This window comes from Thermobia domestica, chromosome 10, assembly GCF_964235325.1.
Source record: "Thermobia domestica chromosome 10, izTheDome1.hap1.1, whole genome shotgun sequence".
NCBI classification, from domain to species: Eukaryota; Metazoa; Arthropoda; class Insecta; order Zygentoma; family Lepismatidae; genus Thermobia; species Thermobia domestica.
The window spans coordinates 161,608,951-161,628,926 of NC_137463.1; the positions used below are offsets into that span (position 1 = coordinate 161,608,951).

Genomic DNA, 19,976 nt, shown 5'->3' on the forward strand with positions numbered 1-19,976 from the left:
TGCAAAATCTACGTGGTGTGAGTTTCCTGAAATGGATTGTCACTGCAACAAAAAGTGGCTCTTTCGATGTGCAAAAAGAGCGGTTAAGCAAGGGCCAACTTCCAGAACCCAGGTAAACAAAGAAGTTTCGAGCATAAAGGTGTGTTCTGTGTGTAGTGAAACTACGAGGGGGCGATTCACTTAGAGTTCGTTCTTAACAGTCGTACCATCAATACCGACGTTTATTCCGAACAGTTAAATTAGATGTATTCTCCACTACACCATTGGTGAACCGTAAGCGTGCCCTGCTGCAACAAGATAATCGACAACTACAGTGCTCGAAAAACGCAACAAAAAATTCAGCAACTTGATGGCATTGAACTGATGGTACGCCTGGCATATAGTCCTGGCCTTGTCTCTTCCGATTACTACCTGTTTCAGTCCATGGCGCACTTGCTGAAATCAGTATTTTTCAATAACCAGCGGGAGTGAAAACAGCAATGATTGACTTTTTTGCTTCTAAAGAGAAGACTTAGTTTCAACGTAGATTCGAGGAAGGTGGCTACAGGCAGTCCAACACGAGGTACCATACTTTGAATGTTAACCTTTTCCATTGTACTGTAAAAATGCAGGTATGTTGTGTACCAGAACAAGGGAAGACTTTGGCTACCCTTGTATTAATTTTAAATGCGTAAAGGTTATTTAAATATGATGAAACATCAGCATTTAAAAGAATAAAATTGTCCTTCCTGGTAAAAGGTAATGTTGCTACGAAATTTAACGTAAAATAGTTTTTTTTTTTTTTTTTTTTTTTTTTTTTTTTTTAAGAGGTAATGGAACAAATCACCGAACTTTTATAAATTTATTTTAAATATTTCTATACACTAATGTTTGCATTTTTATTTTCATTGCTACAGTAATTACAGAGATGTAGCAAGACTTCTCAAGAATTACTTAATACTATGTTTAAAAACATAATGTAACAAAAAAGAAGTTACAAACGCCTTTAGCTACTTCGCTTAAAGAACGGTAGTTTTGAGAATCACTTAGGAAAGAAAAGTAGCAGTATGCGCAACAAAATGTATTAACGCATATCGGTTTTTCAAATTTTTGTTTACCTTCTGCTCTATTATATTTTAACATATAGTAACTATTGTCATGAAGCTAGATTGCCGCCTTCTATCTACTAAAACGCGATCAATTTGATTATGTGTTTTTCCGTCTGGTGATGTCCAAGTGTATTTATGAACGTCGTGATGTGGGAATTTTGTACTCTTCACGATTAGGTTTTTGGATGTTGCAAAGTTCACGAGTCTAACACCGTTGTCATTACTTTCCTTATGCAGACTTTCGTTCCCTATAATCGGTTTGAAAATATCCTCTCGTCCTACCTTCGCATTGAAATCCCCTAATAGAATTTTCATATAATATCGCGGGAGTTGGTCAAATATCTGTTCAACTTCTTCGTAAAACTGTCTTTTATATCGTCATCTTTATCTTCAGTTAGGGCATATACATTTAAAACAATAACATCACACCACCGTCCCTTATGAATAATAAAAGAAAGTCTGTCAATAACAAATTCAACCCGTTTAATTGCTGGTAATATTCGTTTCTGAACGAAAAACCCTATTCCTAACTGGTGATTTTTATTTCCTTCGCCGTAAAAGAACGTAAAATTTCCGGAATTCATAGATCCATTTCCTTCCTACCTAACTTCCTGAACTCCTACTAGGTCCATCCTGTATTTCTCTAACTCATTAGTTACACATTTTAACGCGCCTGCCCTATAAAGACTTCTAATATTCCATGTTCCAAATCTCATGTCCATTTTCTTTTGCTGAGGTCGTGCCAAGTTATCAGTCCTTGTCCGAGACTTTTGTGAATATTTCTGAGCAAGTGCTTTTTTTTTTTACAGGATGATTTTGTTAGCCTTACCCAAACCCCCAAGCTGGAGGACCACTCCTAGTCGGTTGTCCGCGACTGCTTATTCAGTATATTCGCAGCAAACCTATATATTTAGAGGCCTTCTCCTCGATCCGCAACCTGAGGACGCCCCATGCCGTGGTGACAGGAACCCACGTTACACGGTATATATATAAATATAAAGAAATATGTTTTGTAAAATAAAATGAAATTACTTGCTGCTGTTAGAACGCAGCGCTAATAGTGCAGCTTTTTACGTTTCTTTTATTATTTTATTGGAAGAACAACTACACAAATCACCTTCCTTATTAGTTATATTTAACTTTCTCTTCTGAATGAATATATGAATAAATAAATTATGTTTATATATATATATATATATATATATATATATATATTGTATATCTGTGTTTTCAGCTAATGATTCCAGTGATTCAAATATTGACAAAATTATGCAGAAAATCCGGCAGTTGGAAGAAACACCCAGTCCTGGCGTATTGTCTGAAGAAGCTGGTAGTCATAGTTCTCCATCATTCAAAGAAGGCACTGCTGGAAAACAGGAGGACCCCTTGAAAATAATAACAAAAGGTGATACTGTAATTAAGTGAGTTAATGCAGAATACCTTAAAATTTATTCTTTTTTGTTTCATCTATATTAGCTTTACTGTTTCCTTGGAAACAAGCAAAGTTTTAACCGTTCGAAAAATTCTTAATGTTGCAACGATTTCCAACCAGTCAGCATTTTAACTCCTACATCAGAGGCATTATAATTTATAGGTAGTTACCGAATTTCGACCTATTTAATGGAATTTAATCATTTTAATCCATTTCAGTCAGATTTTTCGGTAAATCATACCATTGCTAATGCTCTAATTTTTGTTGCTGATTACATTAGTCTGACCATAGATAGAAAGCAAGCAACTATTTATGTTTTTTTTTTAATTTTATTTGTCAACGCTTTTCATTCAATTACACATAAAATCTCAGAGAATGTAGATTTTCTCTTGTGAGATTGCCTAGATGCTAAAAATTTGTACTTTGTAAATAGTAGTCTTTGTAATGCTCATCTCACTTTTACGTATCTCAAGTACGTCTTGACACTTTTATTCTTTCTGTATATTAACGATATTCTATTCTACAATACTACAGTTGATTTTCAAATTTATTTCAAATCAACCTGAAAAATGAGAATTTATTTTGATAGGTGAATGATGATTTGCACTGTATTTGTGTATGACGAAAGTAAAATTAAGTAGCTAGAAATGCGTCGAAATTGAAGTAGACTTATATCTCTGCTTAGTAATTATTGGGTAAGCAAACCTTAAATCTGTGTGCGGCATTGGTGAATTAAAACTGTTTGAGACGGTCAGAAATCTTTATGTGATATTAGGTCAGTTTGGGAGGAATAATTTTGTTTTCGCGGGTGGTGTATTTCCAACGATTACACACAGGAAGATATATTAATTCATTTTGACGAAAGAAAGCGATCAGGACCGGAATAAGACAGTTCGTTCTCCCACTTCCGGTACATTATACTTAATTTACTTTCCGGAGATTTATTTAAAGCGATTACATACAAACTATATATCAGTCAATTTGACTTGGAAGAAAACGATTGGTACCAGAATTGGACAGTTTCAGTCACTTACTTCTGATATGCGATTCTAATTTACTTTCCAAATATTAGGTACTTTCAGCGATTGCATACGGGTAACCTATTTATCAATCAGTTCAACTTGACGAAAGAAAGCGATCGCTACCAGTTAGTTTAACAGTAAGTTTCATTGTCTACTGCAGTGTTCCGCAACCTTTTTCTACTCGCGGCAAAACATAAATTATCCATGTCTACACAGCACATGAAACCCTTATTCCCCTTTAAAACATATTATACGATTATACGATACTATTAATATAAATAAGTATTGTAATCAACCTGATATTATTGTATTATTATTATTATTATTATTATTATTATTATTATTATTATTATTATTATTATTAAACAAATCGAATCGTGCATATTAATAATTTATGAACATAAATTAAAATTTATTATGGCAAATAGCTGCAATGGATTTACAAGAAATTTTCGAGACAAGACGAGAACAAGCTTCTCGAGAATCGAGACGAAAAGAGAAACAACCTTTTGATAATCTAGACAAGACGATACTTATATACATTTGGCAAGGCTTCTAACTGCAAAGGTAAACTCCAACTCAATCAATCAATAGGTTTACATCTGATTCAGTTTCCTTGATAATTTTTTTAAAGATACAAACTTATAGAAGTTATAAGAACGTAAAATAAAAAGCATATTTCGGTACGAAATAGGGTCAAAATTTAGAATTGTAGGTACCTTTCCTTGTGAAACTGAAGCTGAAGGTAGACGTGTAGGTCTCATGGGATATATGCGGCTTTTACATAAAGTTTGCTGTAGGTTTCGCGGCGGTTCTCTTGTTGAAAAGAAAGTAACTCGCCAGAGACATACGCAGGAAGTGGGTCCTCGAGTTTAAACCCCCCAAAATCCCTACTTTTCTGCAAATATTGCCTAATTTTAAGGGTGCTTTTATAAATTTTAATGCAATTTGTCTTTCTTATTGAATTTGGTCCCCCCGGAGGAGCTTTCAGTCCTGCTCGCAATAAATTCATGCAAACGTCCCGACGGCCTTAAAGCCATAGCTGTCGGTAATGCCCGAAAATCAGCTCTCAATCAGTGTGGTGCATCGAGATGCCATAGTAGATAACAATTAATTTAGATTTCCTTTTATCTAGATCTGATAATATTTTTTCATCGACTCTTCTGAAAATTTCATTATTACTTATCGTGGCAGCTCAAGACACTCGAGAGCTTGTCTCCAACACTCAGGCTTGTATTTAGGTAAGTGCTATTCTGTGCTCGAGCACAGGGAGGCATAATTTACGAAACAGCAAAATTTTGGAATTTTTAAAAAGATTTACAATAAAGTAATATTCAAACTAGCAACCTGCAGAGTTCCGCGCAAGCGCGACAAAATGTGTTAATGTGTTTAATTCGCTCTAATTACACTAGTTACTAATTAGCTAGCTTATCTGATTATTTTTAAAAAGTCACTCCCACCCCAAGAGCTGATGATGAACTTGAACATCATGAAAACTGATACGGATAACTCAGCGACCTCGAAAACTATTAATTCAACACAAATATATATTGTTCTCGATTACATTTAAAATCTCGCCCCCTCCCTGGGAAGTAGAATATGACCTTGATGTTGAATTGGATTAAAACTGTCACTATTCATCTCAGCGATTCCAAAAACTATGAATTCAACTCTAATATTGATCGTTTTCAATTATTTTTAAAATGCCCCATGTTATTCTTATGAGGACTTTGCACCCCCCATATCTCAGCTCAGGTGTGACCTAGGAACCTGGAACAGGTCATTTGGATAATTTTTCTGAGAGCTTCAAATCATTAAAATTTCATGTTTCTATCCATTATGGTTCTCGAGTTGAAAAGCACTAAAGACAGACAGCTTATTGTAGTATTAATATGAATGCTATTAAACCAGTACTGGCGGTAAATAATATAAACAATCATTTTTCTTATCAGTTATCACCAATTATTATTCGGACGTTAAGTAAAACCTACATGAATAAATTATAGCCAGTAGTGAGAGAATGTGTCCCCAATGGATGAGTGGTTAATCTCGTTGCCTTGTAATCAAAGGGTCTCGGGTTCGATTCCCGGTGGGACACAAGTGGTTCGGATCCCAAGTTAAGCTGTAGGTCTCGTCCTTAGTAGATCATAATCATCCTATGGAAGGCAATGGCAAACTGCCATTGGTTCACCTTGCCCAGGGACCTTCGGGTGAGACACCTATCTTCGGACAGAAACCCCATCATAATCATCATTGAGAGAATTAGGCTATTTAAAATTATGTTATAACTTTTATAACTTGCCATTCAACAAGGGCAGGTGTGTTTGCAAAATCAGGGCTTGTTTCCTTCTTTGAGAGATAAGTTTGTGCGGGGGAGGAGGCGGCAAATTAATTTAGAGCACAGGTGCGCACAATATATAAATACGGGCATGCCAACACCATATCCCAAAAGGTTTCAATCTCCCAATTATGCTTTTCATAAAATCCAGCCTTCAGTACCATAGCCAGCAATACTGTAGATAAAACGTTTAACGAGGTGCTTTTTAACTTCTAGAAATATACAATAGGCTCTTTGACGGACATGTACTTTCATCACTCTCAATTTTTTTCAGCCCAATTAAATTGGCGACTTGCATTATGTGTTGGATTTATTCAAAATCTGTTCGAAAACTAATAACCTAATAAGACTGGTTCTGGAAAATAAATTTTCACAATACTGTCGAATACGCGTAAATCTCCTTAAAATAAGACACTTCCGTAAACGCAGTACCTCCAACGATCTGTTCATTGTTTGATGCGTGCTGGACTGTATTTATGGTTCCGGTTGCTTGTCACGGTCCGGCTTATTCCGGTTGTTGAATGCCCTCGATGGTCGCAAAGTGGTATCTTTCCAAGTCTCTCTTCAGCCTCAGAAGAAGAGATAATCGCAGGATGAGAGATCCGGCGTATATGGTGCTTGAAAAAGCTTGAAAAAGCGTTATTATACCTTTTGTAGTTAAGAATCCCGTGATAACGAATGCGGTGTGCGAAGTCACATTATCGTGATGCAGGATCCACATCGTTGCGATCCACAGAACAGACGCGGACGGTGCATTTTCTGAGTCTTTCGAGCACATCCTTGTAAAAAAAAACTCTATTTTCTGTCTGTCGTTGTGGCAGTTCTCTTGCAATCTTGGAACGCTATCATCATGGTTTTTCATTTTAGATTTAAACATTTTTACTTTCTTCGGACGGGATGATTCGTACGTGTTCTACTTTGCACTCGGTCTTTTTGTTTCCAAGTGGTATTCGAAAACCCACACATCACCTTTTCAATAATTACACGCTGTAGGTCTTTCTCACAAGAGACATCACCCAGGTGTCCGGCTCCGATTTGAATGAAATTTTGTTTCCTGATAGAGGGTATGTATGCATTATCTGTGATGACAGAAATTTTTGTTATGGTGCATGTTTTCTATGGTTTTGTCATTTTTTAAAAATAATTTTTAAGAGTTGTGATGTGGTTATTAGAGATTACTGCAGAAGTCCCTTACTACCCTTTGTGAACGGAGTGTTAATGAAAGAAAAAAACATGTAGATACATATAAGGCCTAGGGAGAAGTCGTATGGTAGGTATGACCTTGACGACTGCCTCTTGAAATTCGCCATTTTGAATTAAGGTCAAGTTTTTTAACTGGGAATAGGGTAATATGATACATAATTTCGGGCTAGAATTTAATCAGGAAAACAGTGGTGAAGTTAGTTTTAAGATACGCACATTTGGGGAAAAGTTACAGGCATATTAATTGTTTATACTTACTATGTGCCTAAGCCCCTTACCCCCGCTTCTAACCCGCGTATTAACGATAATAAATGGATAAAAGCTTCAGTAATACATACAGGGTTAGCCTAAAAGAAATAGACAACTTCAGTGGTCCCCCAAATGAAGAGTTTTAATGACATGGTGACATAACTTACATGAGTTGTAGGGTACATCTGGAAGTTTTTGTAATACAACTACAGATGTTCTGTGTGTGGTTACAAGGGAAACATCTAGTGTGAAGTCCAATTCTTCCCAAACACGCATCAAAGACTGACTGTCCACCAATGCTACAATATCTCTGATTCGTTGTTTTAGTTGCGTCAGACTCTGAGGGAGGGTGGGAATATACACTTCATCTTTTATGAAACCCCACAGAAAGTAATCACATGGTGTGAGGTCTGGACTTCGTGGTGGCCATTGAGTCGTAGCCATGTTCTCATCAGTTGAACTCCCTATCCACTGCCTAGGAAGAACTTCGTCAAGGTAACCCCTTATATCGGAATGCCAGAGTAGTGGGTTCTGTCCTGCACAAATATGAAATTGTCACTATGCTCTTCAAGTTGTAGCATCAACCAAAATTGCAGCATGTCCAGGTACGTTCTTCCAGTAACGGTTTCTTCTTAGAAAAAGAACGGTCCATACACCTTTTTGAGCGATACAGCACAAAACACGATAACCTTTGGGGAGTCACTAATCTTCTCCACAATCTTGTGAAGGTTTTCATTTCCCCATACACGCACGTTATGTTTCTTTATGACACCACTAATGTGAAAGGTTGATTCGTCCCCAAATGTAAGCAGCTGAAGGAAGTCATCTTTTTCTTCACGAAGATTTTGTATGAACACACAAAGCTCTAAACGTTGCTGTTTGTCACCTTCACTGAGACTTTGCAGTAATTGCGATCGATATAAATAGAACTTGAGACTTGTGCGTGGAATGTCTCAGATAGTCTTTGGAAGGATATCAAGTTTCTTTCGTGCACGTGTCGTTGATTTGCTCGGGCTGCAAAGTCTCAACGAGCTCAACTGTTTCATTTGACACTGTAGGTCTTCTTCTTACACAGACAATGGATTTCTTCTTACACAGACAACCTGTTTTTTGAAATTTATGCAATCAGTCATAAATGGACTGTCATGTGGGTGGTTGTTTCCCATACTTTGTCCTAAAATAACGTTGCACTACAGTAACTGAATTTGCCTTGGTGTAGTGCGCCGGGACCGGAATACAGCAAATTATGGACGCGTTAAAATATTAAATAATACTTTTGATAAAGTGGATAGTTTCAAATATCTAGGATCAATATTAACAGACGAAAATCATATTCACGGAGAAATTAAATGTCGACTAAAAGCAGGGAATTCGTGTTACTATTCGGTTCAAAATCTCTTGTCGTCGCGAATTCTTTCGAGGAATTTGAAGCTTAAAATATATAAAACGATAATCATGCCTGTTGTTCTGTATGGCTGCGAAACATGGTCACTTACTCTGAGGGAAGAACATAGACTGAAAGTATTTGAGAACAAGACCCTGAGACGAATATTCGGACCCAAGAGGAACGGGAATGGAGAATGGTGGAAACTTCATAACGAGGAACTACATAATTTATATGGTTCACCCAACATTGTTACGGTCGTCAAGTCTAGGAGGCTTAGGTGGGCGGGTCATGTAGCTAGAATGGAAGAAAGTAGAAACGCTTTCAAAGTCTTGACTGGAAGACCAATCGGAAAACGACCGTTAGGAAGACCTAGGCGCAGATGGGAGAACAATATTAAGATGGATCTCGCAGAGATTGGAATACAAAGTAGAAACTGGATGCAGTTAGCTAAGGATAGAAGTCAGTGGAGAGCTTTTGTGAACGCGGCATTGAACCTCCGGGTTCCATAGGCCATAGAGTTAGTCAGTTAGTTAGTTAGTTAGTATTCCAGAACACAGAACGCCTTCTCAACTTGACTCGCCATATTCCTCCAAGCCACGTCAAGGTCAAGTTCGAGGGCCAGGCCGCTTAGATCACACACTCGTCACTGAAACAAAATTAAAAGTGTCAGCCGCAAAACTTCAAGTATGTACGCATATATCATAGGTAAAATCGTCTTGCTCAAAAAAATACATAACATGTTGTACATAGTACAACCTGTGTATTTCTTTTAGGCTAACCCTGTATTATGCCTAGAGGCAAGTGGTACAGTACAGGTAACCTTGACGGCAGCCATCTTGAAATCCGCCATTTTGAATTAAAGTGAAGTTTTGAAAAATGAAAACCATAGCATGTGACACCTCATTTTAATAGCAGTTTTTCCCCAAAAGCCAATGGTATGCCTATTTTTGTTCTACAGTTAACAAGTATGAATTTAGGACTGCTTCTAATGTGCACCAAACGTCCATTATTCGATCTTTCAAATTGGCAACACTCCTAATTTTCACCGCATGTTTTAAGATTCCAACTGCACTTTGCAGTTGTTGCCTTTTCTCATGTTTTCTAAATTTATTATATTTTTTAAGAGTTGCGATTTGTCAGTTCATGAATAGTGTTGGGATAAGCATCCAGTAACCTTTCTGAATTTTGAAGACTTGTAATATAATTATTTATTTCAACCCAGAATACATGGGGAGCCTATAGACCTATGCGACGCAAAGAAATACAAATGAAATTATAACAAACTGTTGTTATATGAACACAAAACTATCAGGAAACGTAGCTTACATGTTGCGCAAACGACAAAGAATAAAATATTTTTAATAAGTACAACTTTTAAGGAACAGCACGAATGATAGAAAATATCAAAGAGGCATAATGTGACTGTTCCCAACACGCTGTTTGTACCATGAACATAATATGAAAACAGGTAACTTGTTTATAAAGAAGTGTAACTTAATCGAGTTCCCGATGAAAACTGATTATAAATTTTACAAATATGAACCTTCGACAACAATCGCTAGAAAACGAATGACATACCATTTCGGCATCCATAAATACCGTGTTCATAGGCCCAAACTTAGGATCAAATAGCCTGTTCTCTAGTACTGTCCAAAACTAAAGTTAATTTATTAATAATTAAAAGTTATAACACTGAGATGTAAGTGGGATCACTGGGAGTTGTGAATATTAAATCTATTATCTTTGTTTTGAACGTAATTGTTATTCGTATTCTTATGAAGATGTTGATACGAGGATATTATGGTGGCTATAGTCAATTCCCAGGCATTCCAGAAATTTCTTATATTGGTTAAACGTATTTCCATGCGACAAGTTATTTATCTGACCTTTTTTAGATTTAGGTTATTATCCTGTATGTACTGTAAAAGCCTCTTGATAAGGGTTCAATTTCTCGAAGTTATTATCATGTCCACTGTGATTATAAACTCTTTTCTTTTATGTTGTAATAATTCACAATAAAATATTAGATGGTTCAGATTTCCAGAATGACATTTTTGTCTGACTAGCTAATATGCAATAGAAAATAAATAAATAAGCAATAAAGAGATAAATATAAAACAAAGCAAAAGATCATTGATTTACACAACAATCATTTCGTTTTCCTTTTTGGAATGAATTTTCATTTGATTTTCTCGTCTCATCTACTATCAATTACAGGCTACGTCTTCGGTTTACCTGAATGCAAAGTTGGAGTTGTTTCGTTGTGCGATGATTCATGTCAGTAAACGAGTGTTTAAAGGGCAGGTATAGGAAATAAATAATTACATTGCAAGTCTTCAAAATTCAGAAAGATTGCTGAATGCTTATCCCAACACTATTCATTAACTGACAAATCGCAACTCTTAAAAAATGTAATAAATTTAGAAAACATGAGCCATGGCAACAATTGCAAAGTGCAGTTGGAATCTTAAAACATGCGGTGAAAATTATTAGTGTTGCCAATTTGAAAGATCGAATAATGGACGTTTGGGGCACATTAGAAGCAGTCCTAAATTCATACTGGTTAACTATAGAGCAAATATAAGCATACCATTGGCTTTTGGGGTAAAACTGCTATTAAAATGAGGTGTCACATGCTATGGTTTTCATTTTTCAAAACTTCACTTTAATTCAAAATGGCGGATTTCAAGATGGCTCCGTCAAGGTACCCTTACTATACCACTTGCCTCTAGGCATAATATGTATTACCGAAGCTTTTATCCACCTATTATCATTAATACACTGGTTAGAAGCGGAGATAAGAGACTTACGCACATAGTAAGTATAAACAATTAATATGCCTGTAACTTTTTCTCAAATGTGCGTATCTTAAAGCTAACTTCACCATTGTTTTCCTGATTAAATTTTAGCCCGAAATTATGTATCATATTACCCTATTCCCATTTAAAGAACTTGACCTTAATTCAAAATGGCGGGTTTCAAGAGGCTGTCGTCAAGGTCATACCTACCATACGACTTTCCCCTAGGCCTTATATGTATCTACATGGTTGTTCATTCATTAACGCTACGTTTACAAAGGGTAGTAAGTGACTTCTGCAGTAATCTCTAATAACCACATCACAACTCTTGAAATCGGAGCCGGACACCTGGGTAATGTCCCTTGTCAGCCGTGGAATTTTCCAACAATTCGTGAAAAATACTAGTCGAAAAGGGGAGAGTGGGCATTGGTTTTGGACACACTTTTTGCATCTGCAAGCCATCTGCTGCAATCTCATGAACTGTTGTTTTTGAGATGCCCAATTCCTATCCTATTAAACAGACACTCAGGCATATGTTAGTATCCAACAAATGGTGCACACAGTCCACATTTTCTTCCGTTTTTGTCGTGACATGGCACGCGAATCGCTGTTGTCGTCTACTTTTTGTCTTCCTGTTTCAAATGTTTTGTGCCAGTTAAAAACTTGTGCTCTGAAAATGCACTCATTGCCGTAAGCTGCTATTATTATTTCCGCCGTCTTCTATCCCGATATACAATCTTTACGCAGAACTTGACAGCGTAACACTATTCCATATCACTTATCATTCATCCCGTGATGCCCTTTCGCGTATAGATTTGGCTCATCGGCTGTTTGCCTCTCACTCTAATTGTTTCCTATCGGTTAACGCACTACCGTTGCACAGCTGGAGGCTGCCTCTTTCATCTTTTTTATCACAGGCGTCACGGCCCTGTATGTGACTAAATATAATTAAAGTATTATAGTGGAAAGTGAAATTAATGTTGATCTCTTAATCACTTTTACACATTTCTTCAAACATTGTAGAAGTCAAAGAATAATTTAAAAATGCAAATGATAAATACAAGGAACAACTGATTTATATTACACGGACTCTGCTGTTAAAGAAGTGGATTAAGTAACGTAGAAGTTAACGCATCGGCACTGTCAACGGGAGATCTGGATACGAATCTCGATCCATGGTGTATTTTTCACTTCGTGTATCATTGGGTTTGTCCGTATTAAGGAACTGATGTGACATAATATCAGTTATTTTCTCCATTTATCATACGAGGTACATGTAAAAAAAATAATAAATAAATAAAAAGATGATGATTTTTAAGCGGGGTTACAAACACTGAAGTTATGTTTGTGCAGAGGGCATGCCCTAGTTTTCTGTGCTTGCAACAAAGATAGATTCGTCCGAGGAAATTGCATACGTGCGAGTATCAGTAACAGGAAATGGCTACCATAATACAAAAATCCGTCAAATGTAAAGTGAGATCTGTCATAGAATTTCTGAACGCCGAAGAACAGAATTCAACTGACATCTACTGGAAATTATGTGTTATTTACAAACCGACAGTAATGTGTGAAGTGAAAGTCAGACAATGATGCAGAGGGTTTCGGAAAGGACATTCAAAAGGTTCATGTCGATGATTACAGCAAAAGGTCTAGTGTTCAGGCAGATATAATCGCCTGGTATCGGGTCGCTGTTCGGGTACCATTTACTTATATAACTGTTTTCCGGGGTCTGTCCTCCGAGGTCCTGCCAATGAGTATGTTTCGGGTACCTGGGCTTACTTGACATCTCCAAAAAGGGATTTCTAAATTCTCTCCGAATTGCCCGTCGATCTCAATAATAAGAGCATCAGACGCCGAGAGGTTCGGATGTCTCGTCTCGAAAACCTCACGGACGATCAGACGGTCACTCAGACCACAACGCACACAAACATCATTCATACACACAACAAAAACGCACTGCATTAAACGAAACTATGCTTATTTGTTAAAATACTATTTTAAAAAATGACGAAAAGAAACGATCACAACACTTAACACTGAATATGTATAATTATTTCCTTTAATAAAGTCACATTTTACTTTTTCGCTATACTTTAGCCCTTTGTCACTTTATATATTAGGATTGAAGATTAAGATAATAATTTTACTAAATATATTTTTCTCACACCACTAATGCACTTGGGGGATTAGCACTGGGGAAAAGTTGCCAGGATAATCCCACGAAGTAATATAGTTGCTGCTCCAAACAACCCTGAAGAGTCTACACGAGTCTTCAGCAAAATTATGTAGTCTCCAAAGAGGAATGATAATGTTGGAGGGCGCATTATAACGTACGCACAAGGTGTGTGAACCTGGTTTTTACTGATTGGGGCTAGCCGTAAGAAAACGTCCTTCACCGGCTAATAAATAGCTTGTGCCCCTTAGCACATCATATTTGATTCCCGACGCGACGTGCTCACACTTCCGGAGTAAGACTCCTCGAACTTAGGGGTTGGAGATACGAGCTGCATTGGTCCACTGACCAATGTTGGCAGTTCATTCTTAAAAGCACTCAGGTTAAACACCTGTATGTACATGAAATAGAACTTTAAAAGAGTTGACGTTAATTTTAGTCCACTGGCCACAACGCACGAGACACTGCGATAACTTGACTGTGAGAATGTTTAGATAACAAACTGGTAAAGCGATGTGGCTGGCGTCGCCCTGGTGCTCAGACACCTGGTTTGCTTTGATCTGCTCTAACCTACTGCAATATTTCCATAAACGATTAACGAAAGCACTTTATTCAGTTCCAAATAACTGTAGAATATATATACTGTGCATATTAATAAGTCAGGGAGAAATACTGAGAACCTTCGTTGCTCACTGAAATGTTCTCACCAGAAAGCAATGTTTTAAATATATATACGAATAGACGATAATAACTTCTTTGTTCAATTGCGTGGGAAAGAAGCAATTCCCACCGAAGAAAGAACTTATTTGCGTCGCAGAATAAAGTATAAATCGAAAAATAATTACTGTCTTTCCAAAATATACAGAGCGTCCACAAAAAATGCTTCTATAAGCTGGTGACGGTTATACAGACAGTTTGGTGGAATGTGTTAGCGGGCAAGTGCGATACAATCGTCGGTTAACAATAACTGACTCACCAAAGAGTTTCCAGAAATGCCTGCGAAAACAATGAAAAAAAAAAAATGTGACTGACAAACTGGGTTATCACAAACTCTCAAACCCACGCGAATTGGGTGCCAAAGTTGTTGACAAACGCTCACAAAGAGCAAAGAATGACAGGTGCACGTGATTTTTTGGCCCACTGGGGAGAGGATAGGGAAGACCTCTTTTCTCACATAGTGACGGGGGATGAAACAATATTGTACACTACTGGAGAGTCGAAGCAACAGTCAGTGCAATGGCGGCACTCTGGTTTTCCTAAAGCGAAGAAATTCAAACACTATCAGTTCACAGAATCATGGCAATTGTGTTTTGGGGCTAAAAGAATGTGATTCTTACGGAATTCTTGAAACCAAAACGAGCAATTGCAGTAGATGTGTATTGCCAAATCCTGAGCAGTCTGTGGCGATCCATCCAAAATCGGCGGAGAGGAATGCTACGTTCTGGAATTCTTCTGATCTATGACAATGCCCGCCTATACACAGCTGCTCGTACTGTTACACAATTCAAAAATTTCAACGGAAACTATTCACTAACCTCTCTGACAGCTATGATCTTGCTCCCAGCGATTTCTTTTCTTTTTCTTTTTTCCCTTCACCTAAAACGTGGCTTGCAGGCGGTAGACTTTTACACAAAGGATATACAGAAGCTTGTGCTACGCTTCCAGAAATGTCTGGAGGTTCATAATAACTACATCAAGAAATTAGCCAGTCACAAGTATGTACTTGTATATTAATCACAACAAATTTCTTTTTCTATAATTTTCTTTCTTTTTTTAATATCTTTTTTTTTTTTTTTTTTCATTTCATGCTCCCCGTATAATGTAAATCAGCCGTCAGAGGTACAGTCCATATAATATGCGCATTGTTGTGCAAGCACAAGAGTTTCGGTACAGTCCATGTGGTAGTATGTTCGGCTGTTCAAGTAGTGTACTGTGTAGTGTTGTGGTTAACTCATCACCACAGTTAGCGGGAGACTCGACTTTGAATCTTGGTTCATTCGTGTATTGTCTTTTGTTCTTTGTATATCAGTTCAGAAAATGTTTTACATTACTAAACTCAATGTTTACAATGTGATAACGGCTTTTCTAAATAGTATATTGTAAGTACTAGAAAATTGACACAGATACTTTAATATCGTTAATACTCTTTTCAATGTTCTAGAGAATGTGTTAAAATCGATGGAGGACAAGTAAACACTGACCGATGTTTAATAGTACATATGTATAGTGTCGCCACACTCAGCAGTATATATTCATAATATCGAGCATGATAACATTAGAATTTCTTTGTGTATTTAGCTAAGAAGAAAAGTTAGATTTATTTGCTAACTTGTTTTCCAATTTAATAAATATTACACTAGACTTATATATATATATATATATATATATATATATATATATATATATATATTGGATGTTAATTATGAACGTTTGTCTTTTTCATTTTCAGTGGTTACCAAAGAGAGAAACATTGAAGAAATTCTGAAAGAGGCAGAAGAGCTTGAAACAACATTACCTTCTGCTCGTTCCTCGATTGACAGATCAATGTTAGAAACAGCGTTACCTTCTGCTCGTATCTCGGTTGACAGATCAATTTTAGAAATTATTGATAGTGGACAGAGACATAGTGATGATCATAGTATTAACGACGAGACAGTTAAATCTGTATCTGAAAAATCTGATACAAAATGTAAAAGTCGTTGTTCTGATAAAAGCAAAACTGAAAGTGTAAATAATAATAATTTAAGCAATGCTTTATCAGATGAATATTTCAATAAAAGTCCTGGTTTAGATCAAGATGCTATAATGCAGATAATAAATGAAGAAGTGAAGAATGAAATAGCTGTAGCCTTGAAAGAAATAGGGGCAACAAATTTCGAGCCTGATACATATAGTGTGGATCCTACCACAGACAAACAAAATTCTGTCCAAGCTGTATGTATTAATGAAAAAAGTACTATAGGTCTTAGTGATAATATTTGTGCTCTTGAGAAAAGAACTGAATCTGAAACGAATGAGAACAGGTCAGATGAGGTGAAACATTCTAACTCTTGTGAAATAGTAAAGGAAGTCCTTAAAAATAATTACATTAGTACAGAACAATACGGATCTGCATCTCCCGCAGTAACGGAAGAAAGAACTGAATTTGAAAATTCTAAGCCCAGTAATAGAAGAACAAACAAGAACTTATTCAATGCTGCATCTCTCTCTATGTCAGAAATTGCCTTTTCTGTTGAAGACAAACTTCTGGAAGAGCAGAAAAGATGTCTTCGTTTGAAAGGTAAGGTTATTCTTTATTTTTTGTTTGAAAAAAAGGAGGTGTGATTTTATAATTCTACGTTGTTACTAGCACTTAACAACAACAACAACAACAAAAAAAAAAAAAAAAAAAAGAAAAAAGAAAAACTAATTTCATTGTAAACGTAAAAATTAAACCTGTGCGAGTCATGCCACTTACTAAAGTGAAACTGATACTGAAATATAACCTCATTAAGCTCGTTTATTACACTAGCAAAACGAAATTACATAGTATAGTTAATGATATGTAGCCTAAAAGTATGATAGCTAACAACTCTATGGCCTATGGAACTCGGAGGTTTAATGCCGCGTTCACAAAAGCTGTTTATTGATTTCTGTCCTCAGCCAGCTGGATCCAGTTTCTACTTTGTATTCTTGCTTCTGCGAGATCCATCTTAATATTGTCCTCCCATCTGCACCTAGGTCTTCCTTATGGTCGTTTTCCGATTGGACTGCCAGTTAAAATTTTGCAAGCGTTCATTTTTTCCATTCTGGCTACATGACCTGCCCTCCTGACCCTCCTAGACTTTAGAACTCTAACAGTGTTTGGTAAATGGCGTAGTGTTCGGTAAATTATAAGAGATTTCCGCTAGTATTATAGAAGTTTCTGTATGCGACCAAAGTCATGAAGACGTGATGGAACACAACCCTATCTATTCGGTAATTCCTGTCGAATGTGTTGATGTAGTTTCTTCACGTTGCTGTTATGCATATCTAGATTAATAGTCCGAATTTGTGAAGAATACTTCTGAAATGCCTCCACAAATTGGAACTGGTAGTCTTGCAGCTTTCTGAAGATCATTGCTATAATATATTGTTGTGTACATAATCCATTTCTTATGTCCAGCCACCTTTCGCTTACATAATATTAATAACGGAGTTCCGGTTGGTTCCTATTTCAGTGAAAAATTGAAAATGTATTGCCGATACATGTATCAATTTTATACTATACTATACTGTGTACTGTCATATACCTATTCCATGTTGTTCTTCCTTGTCTGTTTATATAGAATTGGAACTTTGTGACGAAATATGTACTAAAGCTTTATTAATTATTCATGAACAATACTCTTGGTATTTCTTATGAGTTAATTCAGGGATGAACTAACTGACGAGTTGTTAATTCAGGAATAGCCACAGTTGGACCTTCATGAGATAGTATTCTGCTGTAGAAGGTCTTCCAGCCTGATTCGCATGATCTAAGCTGAAATTACATTATTAAATTTCACAAGCCGCGTCGGAACTATAAATCATCAACAGCATCCTCTTTTCCATGCGCTTCGAAAAGGTACTTACCTCTGGTGTGTGGGATCTCTGGATCGATCCCAGCTCGCACGAAGGGATCTTTGTGGTGTACAAACACCATGAGCATGTTTTTTCTCGGAGTTCTCCTGTTTCCTCCTACTTTCTTCATTCCATCACTTCATTCATTCTCATTCTTTAGCCTATACGGCATAACCGTGAAACGTAACGCTGATTTCAAGAAATGTTCTTGTAACTCTGCGTAGCGCTTAGTAAGAAAACAGAGCTTCCTCTGAATACCAATACACTTTACTGAGAAACTCAGCAAAATGTGGTCATTCAAATAGTACCTGTATGTATATTTTCACATAGTACGTCTGTATGCATATATTTCATCATACTAACTTGCGTATGAAAAGAATATGCGAATGTAAATGCAAATAATAATAATAATAATAATAATAATGATAATAATAATAATAATAATAATAATAATAATAATAATAATAATAATAATAATAATGATAATCTTCATTAACGTGCTGAGAACAGTTGATAGCAAAAATACAGCACCTAGTCGTACAATTCAATGCTGTAATTGTAGACGCTGGTAACAAATATAGGCTCTGACAATTCCTAGCGAAATTCCTAGAACACATTAAGAAATAAAAATCAGATATAATTTTAATATATGAAATTATTATATTTAGTTAAAAGTGATAAAAGCATGTTTCGTGTCATTTGGTTGAAACAATATTCTAGCCATATACCATATTTTGGGGTTTCTAACTCAACATTTAGTCTACATAGTAGCGGTTAGCAGCGGTTATTTTCCATATTATTCAAATCTAGTTCAAGTTTAAAATCTAGTTCAAATCTAATGGTTCAAGTTTAAAATATGCTTTTCAGTAGTCTGTCGAAATGGAATAATAATCAAAACCCAACTTAAAACATAACATTCTAAAATTTTTGAGCCACTTCAATTTGTTTACAAAGCTATTCCAAACTATTGATGAATATTCTAATTTTGACCTTACCAACAATTTGTATATATCCGGTTGACAAAAAACAGGCCATTGGTTAGATAGATAGCCTTTTATTTTCTTCGCTAAGTTATATATGTTTTGTATATATTCATTAAAACATAAACAGCTATCAAACATTACGCGTAGATTTCATACTGTATGATTTTTTTTTTCAAAATATTGACTTGTATTTCGTATTGACTGACGTAATACTGAGGTTTATTACTGTATGTCGTACATATAGTTTTTAAACAATTTATGTTTATACCATTATTTTACAACATGCAACAGTTCTATGTAAATTATCTTGTAACATAATATTGTCCTGAATCTTATTTTCTGTTCTAAAAAGTTTAATGTTGTCAGTATAGAGTAATATGTCAGAATTGTCTAAAACTATTGGCAAATCAAATAAAAATTGTGGAAAGTAATGGTCCCAAAGGAGAACCTTAAGGAATTACATTGCTAATGGTGGATAACGAGACATTTCCTGTTTTCATTTGGTATGTTCTACCTGTCAAATTACTTTCAAAAACCTTTAAGTACAAAGATGCTCCTATGTTTGACAGTTTCTTTGAAAAATAGCTTATGATCTGAGTTAAAGGCTTTACTCATATCAATATATATCACATCCGTTTGTGACCTTTGTTGCAGTGTGTAGTGAACATAACTAGTTATTTCGCAGAGACTAGTTACAATTGAATTTCCTTTATAATTTTAGA

At 36.1% G+C, this 19,976-nt stretch overlaps 1 protein-coding gene across 3 annotated transcripts in view; it reads left to right on the plus strand.

Annotated features, from left to right (window-relative positions):
• LOC145662801 (centrosomal protein of 162 kDa-like) overlaps positions 1-19,976 on the plus strand; it is a 105,612-nt gene that overhangs the window by 23,593 nt on the left and 62,043 nt on the right. For 2 of the 3 annotated variants that reach the window (XM_081728688.1, XM_081728687.1), the window contains exons 4-5: positions 2,323-2,493; positions 16,140-16,970. In XM_081728688.1, coding sequence (XP_081584814.1) covers positions 2,323-2,493; positions 16,140-16,970 — 1,002 coding nt within the window. Of the gene's footprint in view, positions 1-2,322; positions 2,510-16,139; positions 16,971-19,976 lie in introns of those variants that run through there. The other variant, XM_081728689.1, reaches the window with a different exon arrangement.